The 19,722-nt window shown below is 43.3% G+C and overlaps 1 protein-coding gene across 1 annotated transcript; it reads right to left on the bottom strand.

Annotated features, from left to right (window-relative positions):
• Positions 1-5,705: 5,705 nt before the first annotated feature.
• Positions 5,706-6,519, bottom strand: LOC131281204 (DET1- and DDB1-associated protein 1). Its single transcript, XM_058310464.1, has 4 exons — positions 6,280-6,519; positions 6,014-6,152; positions 5,876-5,937; positions 5,706-5,798 (listed from the first exon to the last, which is right to left on the bottom strand). Exons 1-4 carry the CDS (start codon positions 6,280-6,282, stop codon positions 5,706-5,708), a joined length of 297 nt encoding a protein of 98 aa, XP_058166447.1. The 5' UTR covers positions 6,283-6,519.
• Between the last annotated feature and the right edge of the window lie 13,203 nt (positions 6,520-19,722).

Raw genomic sequence — 19,722 nt, 5'->3', positions numbered from 1 at the left:
ACTCGCCGTAACCCGTTTTCCCAGTGCCCAGTTTGCCCGGAGTGTGAGTGTTTTCCCAAAACGTTACACATTACCGTCACCGAGGCCGAGGCCACCCTTTACTCGCACCGCACGGAGGATTGCATCTGTGCTGTTGCTCTGCTTCCCACATCGTCATCCGGCCACATGGTTTCCATGGTCGGTGCGGGCGTCTCCGACGAGGAAGGCGAAGGCGAACGTGGACGCATCGGAAGAAGAGGTGCCTGGCGTAAGACCCAATGCGAATTTTCCAATAATGAACCCGCGAACACGGCGTTCCAAGAAGCGACTCGATGGGATTCAACTCCCCGACAGCTATGCACACAGCATACTTTGATAAAACCCACAATGTAGCGGGTGTTCTAAACCAATCGTTCCGGGGGCGGTGGGGAAACATTCTCCCTCGTAAGGTATGCAGATTTATTCACCACAAGGATTCCGACTCACGATGGCTGTGAAACGGTGGGAGAATTTCATTTTCGGTGGAATAGTCCTTTGATCTTCGAATGGTACAAAGCTTGCGATTGGAGCACACTTTGCGCGGAACACAATCAGACACACCATCGGCTAAGAGTATTCGTCACCAGACCACTATCAAGGCTAATCAGTCCCACGCAGTACTAGATCACCCCTCCCCAAAACGTCCCCGAGGCACTTGTTGTTAACCAAAAACCCGTATCGACAGTGGACCGCGGAGTCGTCCGGGCTCCTAATAACTGACATACGAAAAACCACTCCAACACCAAACGGTGCAGTATTTACTTCAGCTGGCACCTTTCTTCCTTCCTTCCCGGTGCACTAGCACACCCACCAGCGCCGTAGTCAGCTGTGTGTCAGCAGTAACCGCTTGCGGGACTGACCAGCAGGGGGACGGGGCAGCAGACGAGAGCTCGACGCGCTTCGGAAGGGCGATTTAGTTTGGCGAAGCAAAGTTTGGCGAACACGCGACACGATTGGTTGCGACACACGAACGTCCGGCGCGTTTAAACACTCACGATCTACTGAACGCCTGCTGGCTGGCTGACTGGTTGGCTGGTTTGTCTGGCCAGTGTACATTCCTTGCCTATGCTGATCCGTCCGTGCGTCCGTCCGTGCACACTGCGATGCGTGCCCCAGAAGAAAACCCGAACCTCGAACGTATGGAGTTGTGCGAGCAGAAGCACGGCCAGAGCGTATACAGCCGGATGAGTAGGCCATGGATACCAAAACGGCGGGGTGGGGGGCTACTGAGTGTCTCCGGTGGTGAGCTGCCAGTGAGCTAGTAGTGAGATTGATACTCATCTCAAACACAAACGCAAATCCTTGCTCAAAAATCCTTCCACAGCATTTTCTCAAAACGAGAGCAAACCGTACCACACTCGCTCGGGAGTGTCTCTTCCTATCGTTTCGGACAAGGGAATCCTTTCCCGGTTTATGCTAGTACTGTTATTACTGCTATTCTTACTTTTGCCCACCATAAGATGTGATTACTCCCAAAGCGTAGATGACAAGGACAAGCGCGAATGGCGAATCCAGCGCGTGTAACATGTGTTGGTGGAATCCGCAGGCGACACGTGGACGCCAGTTGCGACACTGGGATCGGTTTGTCTAAAACACACATCCCTGTTCCTGTTGAACAAAAAACAATAAACAAATAAAGGGTTAAATGTAAAGAAATATAATCGGCAGCAAACGTCGAGATGTGAAGAAAACGATCAAGCTTGACACATAAATCCATTTTTCCTCCTAACATCCAGCAAAACCGCAGTGATAAAATACTATTAATTTATCAAGCACTTAAAACGGGCGTCTCGAATACATCGCACCCGCTTTTTTTCCTTTTGCCCGCAGTATGATACATTACAATCGTTTCCCCTTCACTTTGTTTCGGTAACGTAATTCAATTTCCGGCACTTTTGGCAATTCACGCACGTCTACGTTATCATTTCCACCTTGGCATGTGCACGAACGTGTGTAGAAAAAATCACATCCTGTACAATCCAATTTCGTCCTGCTCCAATGAGCATCGTTCCTGCCACCATGGTTCTTATCGCACTTGCCGAGGAAAAATCTCACGTGCGAATCACACACGGAAAAAATATGCTGCCTTTTGCTACGTCTTTCAGCTGTTTGTATGTTGCACTCGAATGTGCGTGGCAAATGGTGGATTTTACTACCACATTGAATGGCCCCGTTAAGTATCCTGGTGGGTGTCCCATTACACTACACTACCACACCGGCACACAACCGATGGCGGACATGGAAAACCACACGGCGGAAGTGCTTTTCCTTTCGTTACTTTGTTTTTGCATATCTCATGTTTTGCTGAGATAGGAAGTTCTCAAATAGACAACCATTATTGGTTGAATTGACATTAATTTCCGCATAGCTTCGTTCGTCAGGTTAAGAACTGTAGTGAGTAAGTAAGAAAGAAGTAAATTTTGAAAAGCATTACTCATTCCTCGGATACAACTATGTCCTTCGGTATGTTCCGCGAAATAAAACCCCACGCAGATTAATCATACGCTCCTTATAGGTTACACATTTTGGACAACGTTTGTCCCTAAACTCAGCGCCCTTCATCAATCGTATTGCGTCCTCGTCCGCCGTCCGCGCACGATGGTATTTATTATTAACCACCTGTTTGTCGCTCGTTAGAGGCCGTCGTCGTCTTCGTCGTCGTTCCGCAAACAAACACCACCAAAAACCCACCATGGAACGGATACATCAGGTGGAAAGGATGAACGGGGACGGCAGAGGGGGGATGAAATAAAATGCGTATCAAGGGACGTATTCGCTCACCGGCCACCGGTGGTTTATCGATGTGTGTACCAGCTGGCTCACTTCATAGATGTGACCCATCTATTCCCCGCAAATCTCACAACTGCTCGTTTCACTCGGCACTTTTCTCACCAACGCCAGCTGGTTGGTTGAGGAAAATGAGTTCCACCAGTTGGGAAACGGCGAGAGCAAACGAACGGCAAAAGAGCGTACGGGAGTGAACGTGACCGCCGGTCCACCGGTGGGCGAGATGCACGAGATGCTGAAATGAAAATCTCCAACCGGATGGAGCGCACAAACGTGAGCATATGTTTATCTTTCGTTACGTCGCCGAAAGCCGATCATGTTTTTCCTCTTTTTTTTTGTGCCTATCCCTTTCGTTGCTCATTGTGGAAGGTGTGGGCGTTGTTTTCTACCCCGCGAACACGGGAGTCCGTTAACCCCTGGGCTTGGGCCAGTACCATCGTGTGCTGTTCGATAATGTGCGTACGAAAGTTTTCCGAACACATCGAACGAAATGTTCATGATCCCGCGAAAAACACAAGTCGATCACCGACGAGAATGGGTCAACCAAAATGGGTCACAATGTCCCATATAATGAGCAATGTAGATTCAACACTGGAACAATACCGAACCAATGGATACTGAGGAACACTTTGCCAGCCTCTTCACTGCTGACTGCCAAGGGCATTATGTAAGCGTAGGGAAACTACTTACTTCCACCATGCATACACTCTCTTCCATCTTTGGCCCATCCATAGCCAACGTCCTCCCACACGCTGCAACTTTGACATTCGTTCATATTTCCCTATCAGCACGTTCCCATCGGCATCGGCGTGCACACACATATGGGCGCATGCATATGAACGGGGAAAACTTTATCCTCGACCACACCTCCCTGTCCCCACAAAGCTGCCACGAGCGTTACCGGCGTGCGCGGTGCAACTTTTGCAGTCGGTTGGTGAAGATTGTGTGCCACATTGCCGTTTGATGTGCCACGAGAAACCGATGCTCGGTTGTTCTGGTTTTCATTTGTCCGAACCATCGACGACCGACCGGAAATGAGCTACCCCCGGGGGGATGAAGTCTGTCTCCCCCATCTGTTGCCTGTGGGTCTTGCGGCGACTAGCTCTATGACATGTACTAAATAATATGCTTTGCTGGTGTTTGAAGAATTAAAAGGATAACTTTGTCGAATGCAGCGATACCGCACAAGTTTGTAATCATCGCAACTGGATAAAACTTTTCATAATGGGAAAGTATATGATCCTTTGGGACGGAATGCAGTATATCCGTCCAAAAACATGTTTGAACATGAATTGCAAAAGAAAATGATAAAAGCTTTACAACCCTCCGTGACACGCCTAAATTAACTAAATTGAGATAATCAAATTCTTTGAAATAAATTTTCCACTTGGTTACGTGTAATTGTGTACAAAACAACATTCAAAACGAACATTGATTGGTTTCCCGTAGAGCGTTATGTTTAGTGTATGTAGAGTGTGTAGTGTATGTAAGTGTAACAAAAGTAAAACAATCCTGTAGTTAAAGGAAATTTTTTTAGTCATTATTGTGGTTGCTATAAGGTTACTGATAATGTTTAATTATTGACTGACATGTTCTCCTCTTTAATATTAATAAAAATAATTTCTTTATGGCGTTTTAAAAAAGAATTGATAAAATTATTTATTGATGTAACTTGAAAACAAATTAAACTGATATATTGATCAATCGTAAGCACAATATTAATTTACGATCTACCGTTCAGAATACATATGAGCATTAGATTGCGTTGTTAATCAAGGGCTTTTTTCGTTCAGTGTTGAGAGGAATAAACAAGTACTATTAATTTATGATTGGTACTGACTTATTTCTTTTCGGCATTTGAAACTCTATTCCATAGTATTTTGTATTCTAATTTACAGAGCCACATCGAAGGGGTGTTTAAACGATTCCTATCCTCTCGCCACCCTTGTTCCGCCTATCCACGGCTCATTCTATTCTCAACCCTTATCGAAGTATTACGAGACTGGTGGGAAAACTCCTGAACTTTCCCTAGTGCAGCATTCAATGTGACCCCAAATTATTTTTCACTGTTCTATAACGACCGGAGAAGACGATTATTTCACCTGATCCTACTTCAAATCGTATTTTCGGGGATGTTTTTGATGAGAAAACAAGACCGGATTATGCGACACGAACAGTAGGAAAGTCCGACGTGGAGGTAATCTGTAAAAAGCCTAGCCCCGAAACTGCCCTATTATGGGCCATATTAAATATACTTTCCATTTCACTTAATTAAACGAAGAAACACATCACTACGAAACCAAAAATAAAAAATTGAGGCTTCAGAGAAATGCACTGGAAACTGAGCAGGAACAACTTTCTTTGGAAAACAATCAAAACATAGAATGTCAATTTAAAGAAAATACCCTTTAGAGACAACTAAAAAACAGAGGATGAATTGTTTTCATTTACGCTAGGCAAGCTTTTACAAAAGGATTTGGGGACTAGTTCATATGGAATCTGATAAATCATACGTTTGCTAGCTCCAACATGGTTGAGTTGAAAAAGTTTTCTATAGGATAGCCGTTGTGCTTGGTTTTTATGCTCTGATGCGAGACGAGCTACTCCTAGTGACTGAGATGTTGACTGTTTTAAATTTATACGTATTTGATGTAGGCAAAATATTTAAACGCACGATAATCTGATGTTATCCAGCTATCTTCTAGTTCAGACGCAGTCGCTGGAGGCTCCTGATAATCCATTTCGGACTTATACTCTTGAAATATTCCTGAATAGCGTCGGCAAGTTGTTCTGTTTGATTTATGAATCGCTATAGTTTCCGCGCATTTCCTACGAGCATGCAACTCGGCCCGTGGCTCCAAATTACATGCGATTCTTTCCGCAATTCATTCTTGCTATATCTACGTGTTGTTATTGTCGCGTGTGTCAAGGCGGGGTCGTTTGCGATGCAGGTCGTTGGTGGCGTTTTCAAGTTCTCGCTTTTTTGAAGGATTCTGCAGATAGAGAAACAGAAATCCCCTCGTCAGTAATCTGCTGATAATCGGGTCGAATAGAAAACAACTTTACTCACCTTTTTGTCCCACTGATGCTGTAGGTACCGCAGAAGAATATTTTTCTTCTCAGTGACTATCACTAGAACGAGAATGAAATGAGAAAAACCATGTGAAAACACGTACAAGGTTCAAGATCAACCAAAACAAAGCCATACCTTGCTCGGAAGGAATATCCAACGTCGGTATGTAGACCGAGGGTCTTTTCGAGGAGGTTTTCACGCCATTTTCGGTATTGAACAATGAGAAGTTTTCCTCGTTGTGGCAGGGTAGGTCTTTCAGAAACTCGCTTATCGACTGTGATGACAAAGCCGCGTGGGAATGAAAATAAAGAACACATTCAGGATGATGAGATAACATGCGTTTTTTTTTCCACAAACTTCAACTGCCGGAAGGGCGGAGATTTGTTGCAAATCCTCATTACCATGTTTTGATGCCGAGGCCGTGATGATGGAGCACGAGTTATTTCCTGTTCCTCGAACTTCGCAGTCGCCTGCTGCACTGATGCTACCGCCGTCGCCACTACGCTGCTGTATACTGACAGATCGAAGCTGCCAGTGCGCTGAGGTTGATGGCGTTTGATGCTACGCCGTTTCACGCAATCGATTCTTTCGCTAACAAACTTGTGCACCGCGGAAACTATCGGTAGATTAACCACTTAATAAATATTAACGCACACGGGCTGAAAGTGAAGGTTCCTTAGTTCAGAGAAGAACGAGGATTTAATGTTGTTGATGTGGTGAATGACCTGTGACAGCTTACCGTCCATGTGTCAAACCTCCTTGCCATAAAACTGTCAAACTTGGTCTTATTCACCAGATTTCAAAGCAGCCGTTTGAATGATTATTTTCTAAACATACAACTTACGCAGGGAATAGTAGGGTTATTTAATATTTATGTCATATTACAATGTTGTACGTAAATTGAGATTAAACAATTTGGAAAGTTTTTATCGCAATTAAAACTTTACTTTTGTTCCTGTGCAGTTCCGTTCGTGGAGACAGGGTTCAAGTTCCGAACCCACATACACATTTTGAACCTAGACATATCCTTACGCCCAGTTTACACGCAGTAATCAGAAATGTTTTTTCTTTCATTTTCTTTTTTTGCCCCTACTAAGCCGTAGGGGGATTTAAGTCAATCACCCATTGTGCATCAATAGTTCTAGTAATTATAACTCCCAAAACTTTACAATATAATGTTTTAGAAAAATATTTAAATTGATTTTTTTTTCAATTTCAATCATTTCTTCCTTTACGCCGAGCTAGCGGAGTGAATTTTTCGACCAGACAAACCTTAACAAAGAAATGGAGGATTTTGAAAACTATTCTTCAAATTGGTACATTAAAAAATTTTGTTTTGATAAAGTTTTGGATTCGTTGGAGAAAAAAATGATACAGTGGAACGCCGGTTATCCGGGGCATCATTGACCATGGGGCGGATTATCAGTGATCAGTGAACGGAGATTGCACAACCGTGTTGAATTTTGCAACGGATTTATTACCCACGCGGTAATTATTACAACAACATTAAATCCAAATAAGTTTGTTTGACAAATTCAAACATTTTAAACACATGTTTTTCAGTTATTTACTTATGTTGCTAATGTTGAATACTAGTGTTACTTTTTTGTTGTTGATATAACCGATAAACTTCTACACTATACATGTATATGTGACATATATTTGAATGAAGGCCCGATTATCAATGGAATTCGATTGTCTGGGGTCTAGCCGGTCCAGAACACCCCGGACGATCCATGTTCTACTGTACATGGAAATGTTTACAAATCTTGGATTCAAATGACAAAGAACTTGGATACACAATTGATAAAATTCCTTATTTATACAAAACTTTTACCAAAACTGAAGAATCCAAATATTATCATTAAAACCATCGATTAAAAATGTCTAACGGTAGGATTTTCATAGGTTAAACAGTATCCATAGGATTCGTCTGGAAGGCCGGCAAATTCCCTCGCCACCCCACCAACATATCGACGCACACCGTTACCGGTAAGGGATGAAGGCACGTGAACTAAATTTGAATACAATGAAACCGCAACCATTTCCGCAATGTTGGCGGCGGGACGACTCCCGAGTGGACGACGTTGCGCGAATAAACTCGTACGCAAATAGCAAGCCGAATGAAAGCGAAAGCATATATTTTGATGGTTGTGATGCTATTTTCGGTGCAACAACACCTTTTCCATTGGTTGGGTGGTCGGTCAGTCGAGCGGTTTATGTTTCGTTTGAATTGTTTTCCAGAAGCGGTGGACGGTACGGAGGCCGTTAATGACTGCAGAGAGGGTTAATAACCTAGTGTACTCTCCCCTCCCCTGCGGCTTATTTCTTGTGGTCTAACGGGGTGTGTAATTAATTTTTGGTAATGTGTCTCATAAGTGAACCCGGAACCAAACGATTACGAATGGAGGAAACATGTGAATCTTTGGAAAACAGTATGAACTGATACTTGGGGGGGTGTAATAGTAGTAAATTGTCGCAACAACTTGTTTCCCGAAACATTAGGTGAATTTTTGCTATTATATACATATAATCCATGTAGATCATGTTGCGTTACTATTATCTACGTACAATTATTAAATTTCTCTTCGATTTGATAGTTTATACGTACACTGAATACTTTTTTGAAACAAAATTAAAAACGTCGTTAATTAAAAGCAAAAGTTCAAATTGTTGGACGCATACCTGGTGAAATTATCGGTAGAAAATTGGAGCATAAAACATAAGAAACATAGGGATTCGTACACCGAAAACAACTCGTACCAATATGTGTGGTGGTTGAACGAATTTTCAATCGATGTTTCTGTTCAACCGCGGGCTCCCGTTGGCATCTGTCTTTGGTGCTCAACAAATACCGAAGTTGCCTCATAATTCAACACACCAAAACAGCTAGCACAACACCCAGGTAAACAGCACAGGGGTGAAAGAAAAAGTGTTGATGCACATTGAATTCCGATGAGGAGTAAACAATTTCATGCTTCATAAAATTGTCTCAGGTGCGCTTGCCGTTTGTTTCCACCAAAGTTGGAATTATAAAGGAGGAATGCAAACACCGATTTATGTTACTTTTTTTTTATTTTAAGCTATCGTTTTCGGGTGTTGAATGTAAAGTAGATCGGAGTGTCAAAATAAATTCAAATTTACTACACTCATAGACGGTGAAATTAAAAATAATCAATCATTTACATCGATCGAGATGAACACGTTTTAACAGAAAGAAAGATTTTCAACTTAGTGTTTAGGTGATGATTGATGTTGATTTTATTAGCTCCACTCTTGGCTACAAGTACCATACCCTGTTATCATTGCTACTCATCGTATTGCAAAGGGAAGGCAAAAAGAAAATGAACGTACCATACGGGATAGTATGTACGATCGTTTCTTTCTTTTAGCCCACTCATTGATCATTTATCTTCATTTACGCTACCGTTTGGCTGATTGTAATATGCAATTATCGAAAATAAAAATAGAAACATACACGAACATAACAAACCTAAGCTTCACAAGACATCCCTATCGCATCGAATCTATATCCCAAACTGGTATCTCGTTTCAAAGGGAAAATATCCTCGTTCGTTATATTTTTTTTTCAATTAAGTGAAATAATGTATTGAAGCTAACTTCAAACAAACATGTTTTTTTTTCTATTGGGGTATATTTCAACCGAATTTAAAATCAATTATCCACCATCCTCCACGGGTTGGATTGGCTAATGGTTTTAAAAGGCCATCCGCGCCATCGGCAGCGAACCAACCCTCCACCCGATAACGATGCCCGTCAAGCAGGTGGTGCTGGTGTTTTGGAACAACAAATTGGTTGCTTTCCATTTCATGCCCACACGAAGTGCACCAAACGAAGGACGGGAGAAGCAGCCTCTTGGGCTGAATAGTTTAGAAAACAAACATGCACCACGCCGCAAGAAGTGCCCGCTCTTTTTTAGCAACCGCTTTCCTTCCACCAACCGTCGATTGGGTGTTTAAATTTTTATAGAAAATATATCGCGCCAGTCCCTTCGCTCGATCGTTACGATACCATTTCTCAGTGTTTTTTGTTAGAAATTTAGAAAAGTTTTGCTTTCGAGAAGAAGCATCTTCCCCCCGCCTCCCCCACTCCCAGTAGCCAATGTGCATCGGTTGAAAGGTATAGAAATTGTGTGGAGAGGGACGCAAATGAGATACGAAAGTGGTCCACGATGCTCCTACGACACGGTGGTGGACGGAACGCGCGGACCGGTGAAAGAAAAACGGTGCACCATAGCACCGGGCTCGTGGCCAGGGTGGTGCTGAGATGCTGGTCAACATTTTCGATTTTCACACAAAGAAAATCCGTCCAGCTCGTGTACCGAGGTGTGCTCTTTAATTAGCTTACATATCTCCAGCCAGCACACCCGCTCGATCACCACGTCTCGTTTGCAAGTACGCCAGATCGGAGATCCGCCCTGGCGATGGATCAGCCCGCCGGACACGCTCGACGGTGCGCACACTTTTCTTCACGCTGCACGCAACATTTCCGCCCGTGGCTCACCACGGTTTGAATTTCCCCACCATTCTTTGGCGATTGAAGAATTTCGTCTCCGTTTGGGTCTCCGGTTAATTTCACTCAAGCATTGCTCACGTACGGATGCGGTGTGCGTATGACGAATGTGCTGAAGGACAGCGGCCTATGGATGCTGGTGCGATTTTTCCGACTGGAACGGTAATCGTCGGAAAATCGTCTAAATCATCGCAGCTTGCGTGAGGCCCTGATTGGGCTGGCGATCGAGAAAAGATATCCGACGAGTGGTCAGTTCTCGATGGAGGTTTGTTGTTATGTGTGCCTTACTCTTTTTACGAATTCAGTGAAAGTTTTTGCATACACATGATTCGTTGAGATGCCGCTAACATTCTGCACGGAATGAAGATTTTGAAAATAAACATGCTGCTAGCAAACGAATTTTTGATCAGCACTGTTTTTTACAACAAACTTAATTCGAGAAAAAGGCGCAAAAAATCGTCGTACTGTTTCTTTTGTATTGCTTTTGATCTAAAACCAAAGAAAACATGGTATTTCCTTAAAAGATTTAGGATTTTATTGATTAAATAATGGTCAGTTTGCAGTTTGAACTGTGCAAGTAGTTTGTTCTACCATATTTATTATTTGTGATTGTGATCAGCAAATGATTTGGCAATAATTAGCAAAAAATTGGTTCAATTGTATCGATAAGTGTCAAATATAGGAATAAAAATTTATTAACACGTAAGAACGTGTTTTCGAACTAAATGGAATCGAAATAAATGCCGCGCGACGAAAGTAGAAACAAAACGTGCGGCAAAAAAACTGGCCAATGTGGGCGAAACTGTGTAGGGGTTAAATTTGATTTTGGAACTTTTCTTCCTTGTCGAATATCATTTTTTTTAATTTAATTTTCTACAACAATATTCTTAACACTTTTCAGAATTTTTCAATGCCTAATCAACTTTAATGGAGAAAACATTCTTAAATAAAAATATAATTAACAATAACTTTAATGAAAACAAAATAATTCATTGAAAGCATGTTAATACATGGTTTGGAAATAATATTATTCTAAAAAATACTTAAGTTTGGGAAAAAATTTTTAATGATTTTTTTTTTCATTTGGCATGATTTGAATTTTTCCATATCACTTTTTCTCCATGACATGAATTTACAACCTTTAAAAAGTCCAATTAATTATGAGTTTCTACAAAAGGTGATATTGATTATTTTAAAAACACATTCACGCAGAAAATGCCTCAATTAGTGGCGCCCTCTACTAATGCCCTTTCTAATCAAGATGGCCAGCGAACTGTGCGACCAATCATTGCTACCCACCGGCGGTTTGTATTCCAATCGTGCGATATATGGTCCACCATAAATCCCGACGAAACCGGTTGGGAAGGGAAGTTAAACAAAAAAAAAACAAACCCAAGCCAAAGGGTCTACGGACCCGCCGATAACGCCGGAATCGATAGAGACCGTGGCTACCGTGTGCACGTTCCAAACCAATAAAGACGCGATTGTTCACCACCGCTGGGTCGTCGTTGTCGTCAATTTGTCGCTAGAAATGTCGAATGAAATCGACAGCGATTTTCTCCTCCCGGGGAGCGTTTGGCGCCGGGAATGTTTGTTGTGTTTTTTTTTGTTTTCTGGTTCCGGTGCGATGGGTTCCAAGTTTTCCCTTTTCACGCGATTGCAACACACCGAACCGGGGGGGGATGCCGGAACAACACCGCAATCGCACGACTCGGGGATGCAGGGCAGGGGAGGGAACGAAAATGTCGCTCACTTTGGCCATGGCCGTCAAGGCTCGTTGCGCACGTTGTCGCGTAACGCAAATCGAGCACGTGAGCGTTACGCGCCATGCGTACGCAAATGAAAGTGAAACGAGGGGAGGCTAACAAAAATTATGGTGACACTACGCCGCCCGCTAGATGGACCGACCGATAGTGGCCCGGGCGAGAAGGAGTCAATCGACAGGGCAATTGTTTTGTCGTACTAGCTCTGATTGCGTTCCCAGCACGTTGTCGGATGAGTAACGCCGCGGACCGGATTTAAACCATCTGCTAAATGTGTGTAACTCGCACCCGTACAGGTTCAATTTCGTCATAAACTTCCCTTTTTCTTCTTCCTCGCACAACACCGCCCAAAGGGACACAGCTAGAAGAAAGTGAATCTTCGCGCCGGCGGTTTTTAGGAGGAGCAACTTTGCATTCCGATGAGCAAGCGTACGGTTTGATTTATTCGTTCCCAACCCCCCTTCTCCGGGGTGTGTCTGCTTTTCGTAAGCCCCCAAAACCGGCAATGTCCACGACAGTGGTCGCCGCCGCGCCGAAACAGACAACCATTCAGTTACGTTGATATACGCCGGGATGTGCACCTGCCTGTATTTGCACCACCGATCACGCATGTCTAACGCACACCGAACGCCATCACGCACATGCCGGTCCCGTCGGTGTTTCCCTTTTTCTGTAGGCAGGACTTTCGATTGGACTGGAAAATCGGTGGCTTTCACCTGGAGGAAAAAAGACAATGTAGTGGATGCGATCACACTTACTTAACGGAAGGGAGCACATTTACTGCCTTGAGTCAGCTGCGAAGTGTTTCAGGTAGGAATTACAGAATAGAAAACGCTTGTTACGTGACGACCAAACAAATTTCTAACACAACCAAAATTACAACAAAACAAATAATTCGGTGCAGTACTAACCAATCGGTTCAATAAAACAATATTCAACATTTTGAACCTCCTTGGCAACGGTATTAAAGCCACTAGAATAATTATAATCTTTTGTAAAACATGCATTTACAATTCGTTGCACACACATTTTAACGGCAAAATAATATGAATAACACTGTGTGTACGATATCCCATTTCATCAACCGATAAGCTTTATGCAACAAACGGACGGTAGCCGTTTCGATCGTAAAAAAGTACAAACTGCACATGAAAACGTATTAAAAACCAGTCGAATAACAATATGGAAATCTGAAGCACGGAAAAAACGGTTGTTCGACTAGTAAGAAGCGAACGATCACGAAGAAGGAAATAAACGGCAAATTATCACTGTCGTTGCATCAACGAAGTGCTCAAGCCGCATGTAGCTTGCGGCACAAGAGAAATCCGCAAAAAATGTACAACTTTCGGTACTCGAGATCGATCATGGGCCAAAATAAATGTACAATCCCAAAGGAACACGGACCACCGGAAAAGAGATGCTTAGGTCGTGTGTGGAACGATAGCGTTACACGCATGATGCAAGAAAGATAAGACGAACATTGAGTAGCCACGATTCAACATGTGGATTCTACGGATAACATACGGATTCTGGAGCGGGATCTTTTGTCTTGGACACGTTCATTAGTAAATAGTACCAATACTAGTATAAAAGGCGAAAACAATAAACCTACTACAGTCGACTCTCGATAATTCGAAGTTGGAGGGACCCAGAAAAAAGTTCGATTTATCGAGAGTTCGAATTATCAAGAGTGGTAGGAAATAAGCAGCTACGGTTGCTGAGTTATGAACTAGAAATAAGTATGCGTGTATTGATTTACGTTGTGCCTTTACCCACCGTTTTCGCTAACTGTTTTTTCTTCACTTTTCCTTGTGAACCTTCCTACAAAGCATGTGTGCCCCAAATATGTCCGTCTGCCCGTCTACACCATGTAGTCTAATTCGAACGAAAATCTTCGTCCCTGTTCAACAGAGTGTTATAGGGCACCCGCAATGTGACGCGTTCTATTACGTTTCAACTTGTTCAGAACTTGTTGCGAGTTGAGCTTTGCTTTGAATTTTACTTCGAATTGCTAGCTTTGAATTTTTCTTCGAATTATCGAGTGTACCAAATCGTATTGTTTTTATTCGAAATAGTGAGAGTTTTCCAAGGGACTACTGATATTCTTCGAATTATCGAGAGTTTCGAATTATCGAACGTTTGAATTATCGAGAGCCGACTGTATTTCCATCCCGACACTTCATTACACTAGTACGTTCCCACAAAAAACATGTTATTTTCAAATAATGAAAAAACTTTACAACTGATCTCGAACTGAACTCATTGCATGATTTCCTTAGAAAGCTTATGATATAAATTGATTTTCCTTCAAAGTCGATCAGCTCGGTTCGAACTTGAACTCTTTATGAAACTTCCTCAAAGCCTAGAATCATAGTTTAAGGACGTTTCCTTCGGGCAATCGGGCAACCCACCGCGAAACTGAATTCACTGAACAATAAGCCGCGAGGAAATTTTAGGACGAGTCGAGAGCAGTGCTCGCGTTTGCGCGATAACGCTGAGACTGACTAGCACCCCAGAACTTTACAGTTTATCTTATTTTAGGAAATGATTGGTCTAAATAAAATCAAACTTATTTCATGAAAATTTTTGTAATACGTAAAAGTTCGCGCACATAATAGTAAGAAAAATGGGAAAACTACCATTCATAAACAATAAAAGAACTACATCAAGTAGTTGATTTCTCTTGTGAGCCCTAAGTGGCGAACAACAGCTTTCCAGTGTATGAATAAATAAATGATTACGCAGATAAATAAATGTTGTTCAATTATCATCAAAAACTTGCATAACAAGTTTGTTTTTTTTTTTTGAGCTTCATAGAAACGGGATCAAAAATGAAACCAGGACGAAAACCGCAATCGGCAGCTTGTTTCTGCAAAATCAACTCACTGCACCACATGTTGCAAAGGTTTGGCGGTGAGTGCACCCACCCTACAGCTATTTCGTAACCTTCGAAAACCGAGACGAATTTGCATCGGTAAAATTATCTTCAATCGGCTGCAATTTGGTCGAATGCACTCCCAAGCTCGCAAATACTATTTTCTTGCTTCTTTTTGTTTTTGGTCCACTGATAACCAAAGCAAAACAAACCGAAAAACGCGCCCCCAAAATCAACCCGATGGAGCAAGGAAACCAAGTAAAAAAACAGATGGCAAGCAATGCCAATCGAAACCCGATTGAAGAAATGCAACTTATGTATCGCAATGCATCGCCAGTGATGTGCGTTACATAAAATCACCTTTGGAACATCGAACAAAGCACCACAATAATCACCTGTGTGGAGATGCTATAACCAATCGATCCCACGTCGTCTCGCACAGTGATCCATTTCGGGTCCCCCCCAACTGGTGGATTTTTCCACAACACTTCAGTTGCATCGCACGGCGTCATTGGGTCAATCGAACGCGGTGGCAAGTGATTTGAGTATCTCGCAAGAGGATCTCCGTCCCGGCGAAACGAAAGGAGCTGTTGTTGCAAACCCCCTTTATGCTATTTTTGCTTCCAATACGTTTTCCGATCACACCGCCGTGAGCGAGATCGAAACGAGATCGTCACTGGCGCAATGGCGGCGTGGATCGAAAAACGGAATCGAAAAAGGATGATGCTGTCGAGGGGTCCGCACGTACGTATAATGATGATCACTTTCTTCGCGCACGCCACAAACACAACCGATCGCCAGTGGCATTTCTCGGTGCGATTTCTTCCGCGCAATGAATTCGTCGACATGCAAACGCGAATCGGCGATCGGGGCGATCCCCACTTCGTTCGGCAACTTGGTCTCCCGAGCGTCCACCCGCGTCCGTAAGCGCGAACTATGTGGCGTAAACTTTCGCGCCATTCGCACCATCCTCTTCACGCTGAGAGCGAGATGTGTTTCGTGCAAAATCTGGTTTTTATCAGTTGGTGGAGTGGTGGAGAAAGCATAATTTCTACACCCGATAGCTGGGGCAATGTATATGTGGTTAGGTGCGGAGTAGTATCATCAATTGCGCTGAAGTACAGCGAGCTATCGATCACGAGAAGACCAGGTGTATCCAACGGCTGTAGTTTCCCCAGTAGAATACAGTTCCGCTCTGGGCGATGGTGTCCCAAAAGAGGGGTTTTACTTTAACTAAAAAAAAAAAAATAAATCAAAAATATTGGAAGATTCATAATGCAAATAAAATAAATATAAGCAGCAGCAATTTTTTAAATAGAAAAAAAGTTGAGAACCCTCAAATCGATGGAATCGTATAGGGGCAAACTTAATGATGCCTACGTCAATCCGTATCAGAAGGCGCCAGAGCAAGCAAGTAACGGCCTTCATCTTCGTCTCCGCCCATGCCGCCCATCCCCACGATGGGCATAATTTTGGGTGAAATGATCGATCGGAGTGGAGGTTAAGAAGAACACCACGAAAATCACCCTCAGCTCTAGCGCGCAACTTCAGGGCAGGGTAATTTCTTCACTTTCACTCCCTTTCGGGCTTCACTAACATTGTACGCGATTAAAACCGTGCCGTCCATTTGCCGGCCTAATGGTGCAGAGGCTGAGGCAAAAAGAAGAATCAAACGCACGGAAGGCACGCGAACCTAACGATCGATAAATATTTGAACGGACGCTAAGGAAAATAGGCGCACCACCACAAGGTAAAATACCTACGAAAAAATTATCGCTTAGCAGAATATCATTATCAGATAAATTGGTAGTAGGCTATGTGGCTTCTATAAAATATTAGCAAAGGAGAAGGCAACTGTATTGAACAATAAATAAAGCTAGAGATAATCTGGAAAAAAAAACTATATTATTCATTTTAAGGGACGCACGTTCGTTTGTTTAATAGAAGTCTCTCTCCTGAGCTTTGTTACATCACAAGCCCCTAAGAAATGGATCATTAACCCAACGGTCTGACACTTTCCAACGGTTTCCCGGTTCGTATCTCCAAGCTAAACACTCTTCTAGTCTCTCTCACTCCCCCTTCCTGGCACAGATAGTCGCACTCGATGCGTGTCAATAAAAAGTAAAAGTTTACTATCAACCCGATTGAAAGAACTTTCCACTGCTGGCTGTCCTAATCGATCGCCGTGAATGGGAAACCAGCGAGACTGCGAGTACGATTTGTAACCATCCTGGCCCTGTTCGAGGCAGGAAATTGTGATAATAAAATCCGCGCACCCAATGGTTCCGGGCCGCGATTTTCCCACCGGCGGGCATTAAGTGGGCAATTTTAGGATATCGATATATGCTAGCCTATCTCGTTTTATTGGTTGGGTCCACATGAAAGGAAATTTAAGAATAAGATGGAAAAAATATAAACATCAAAATATCTCAACTCAGTACGATCTTCGAAAATCGACGTGCGGAAAGTATAAAGCGTAAATAAAATTTAACAAGAGTACAAGTGAAAATAAAATAATAAAAGAAAATTTGAAACGCGAAAGAAAATCCCGAACACGAATGGTCGAAAAACAAATCGAACCCGAGGGCATCGATCGGCATCGAGGAGAAGCAAAACAAAAAAAAACGTATACAAACGAACCAGTTAAACTTGAACTTCCCAAAGCGGTGGGACATACGATAAGGTAACGGGGTGGCCCGGTGGCCAAGCAAGTGCAGCATTCCCAAGATCCAACCGGCAAAGGGGACACCGAGTCGGCCGCCACCCGTCGGCCGTCGGTAGAGAGAGAGAAAGAGAAACCTGTCGTCAAGTAGCGTCAAGTTCAAAAAACCGGGCAGTCGTTCGTTCGACCGGCCAACCCGATCCAAGACGCGTGCCCAACTGGGAGGCAGCAGCACGCCCGTCCGGCAACCCGCTGACTTTGCCAGCCTCCGATATCGGGGCGCAGCACTGGCGGTGAAAATAAGCCAATGGGCCATAAAACCACTTCGGGTGCCTTCCTCACTCGTCGGCAGCTTCTCTATCGTTGCGTTCTTCACGTGGATAACGTTCACCGTATCCTGCAATGGTCGGGCGAATGGAGCAAAAAGGGAATAAAGAAGTAATAGAGATATTTTCACAACAAACCACCAATGATCTGCATTCGCTTACAACTCACTTTTGCTGGGCGATTTTTTCCCCGTGTCTGAATATTATAGAAGATAGTTTAATGGTATAAAACATGATTTACAAAAATTTGTTCTAGTTTTTAGATATTAGCTGTGTATTTCTTATTTTGAGTGTAATGATTATCTCGGGAAGTGATTTTATATAAAAGTCTCACTCTTATTACCATCTTCACTGTTTAAATACTTTAAGAATCTTTGGTGATAGCGTGTAACTTGATAACTCAGTGTCTAATGCCTGTTTAGTTTATTGTTTTATCAAAAGGGTATCAAAAGAGGTGTTCTATCAAAAGGGTGTTATTATTAAGTTGAAGAAAATAAATATCATATAGATCACTTATAGGTTATAACTTTGACTAAATTTTTCGCTCTGTTCAATGACAAAATGAGCAAGGATGACAAATTCTATTAATGTTCCTGTGGTTCCATAAATTCGATATGTTGTTTTGCCTGACCGCAACTGCAGGTTAAGCAGTATTTCTCTGCTTCAAGAGCGATTATTTATAACTGTCCCCGGTCATGACCACGGGATCCATTTCGAATGAAAACGAAAACACCAGCCGTAAAACACGTACTAGAGATCAATTATAACCCAGGCAGCAAGTGCATACGATCTTCGTGCACCCCCAGGCCACCAAACAAGACGCAAACTTTTTGGCGGGTACTTCGTAAAGAAAGACGTATGCTGAGAAGAAAGCAAAATGAGGAAGAAAATAAAAACCACCCAACAGTTGGAGAGGTGTTGAGGAAAGGAAAAAAAAAATAGGAGAGACAAGAAAAGAAATGTTTATCGGAACGAAGCAAAGCAAAAACGCGCGCGTAGAAAGAGAGCAAAACACAGACTGGAAAGTAAACCTCCATCGCGAACGGCGGAGAAATGGAAAGAAAGCACCGCGATGCGTGCGTCTTTAAGACGAGCTGAAAGAGAGAAGAGAGCCCGCGTAGGCCGTAGGGAAAGATTGTGTGCAACAGCAAAGGGCAGCAAGCGGCCGAATGGAGGAGGCAAACGGGTGCGGAAAGCTCGCGATGCTCGCGCAGAAAGAGCCACAAGCCGTGTGCGCCGCTGCGGCGGTAGTGGAACAAAATGGTTTAACATAGTTTTACGGCTGGCCAGACCATCATACGCCAGTAAGCCGTCCCGCCGTCGACAGCACCGGAGAGTAGCAGCAGCAGCAGCATTGGCGTTGGAAAAGTGCGCCTTTTGGAGGAACAACCCCAGCATCTACTCGTCGTTGAAAACGTAACGAACACCATCTCCCTAACGGACCCGATTTTTCCGCCCCATAAAGACGTGTGTGCGCGGGTGCATTTGCGCCACAAGATTTCGTGTGAAGTGTGTCGGGTGGAAAAAGCTTGTGTTAAGGGTTTGTGGGACTCGGCCCGTTCCCGTCCTGCTCCCGAAAGTGCTCTTCCCCCGCCGAACGGAGATAACGGAAAGGATTTATGGAAAACAAACAACCAGTGAAGTTTAGGAGGTCGTGAAATTGATAAGAATCACCTCGGAATCGA

The sequence above is a fragment of the Anopheles ziemanni genome, chromosome 2 (genome assembly GCF_943734765.1).
Source record: "Anopheles ziemanni chromosome 2, idAnoZiCoDA_A2_x.2, whole genome shotgun sequence".
Lineage (NCBI taxonomy): Eukaryota > Metazoa > Arthropoda > Insecta > Diptera > Culicidae > Anopheles > Anopheles ziemanni.
The sequence above is the reverse complement of the archived record's forward strand: the minus strand, read 5'-3'. Positions and strand labels throughout refer to the sequence as shown.

Excerpts from the sequence above, each read along its gene's own strand:
- LOC131281204 (XM_058310464.1), bottom strand. Across the intron at positions 5,938-6,013 it reads GGATATTCCTTCCGAGCAAG|TGATAGTCACTGAGAAGAAA; the intron begins GTATGGCTTTGT and ends TTCTCGTTCTAG. Across the intron at positions 5,799-5,875 it reads AGCATCAGTGGGACAAAAAG|AATCCTTCAAAAAAGCGAGA; the intron begins GTGAGTAAAGTT and ends CTCTATCTGCAG.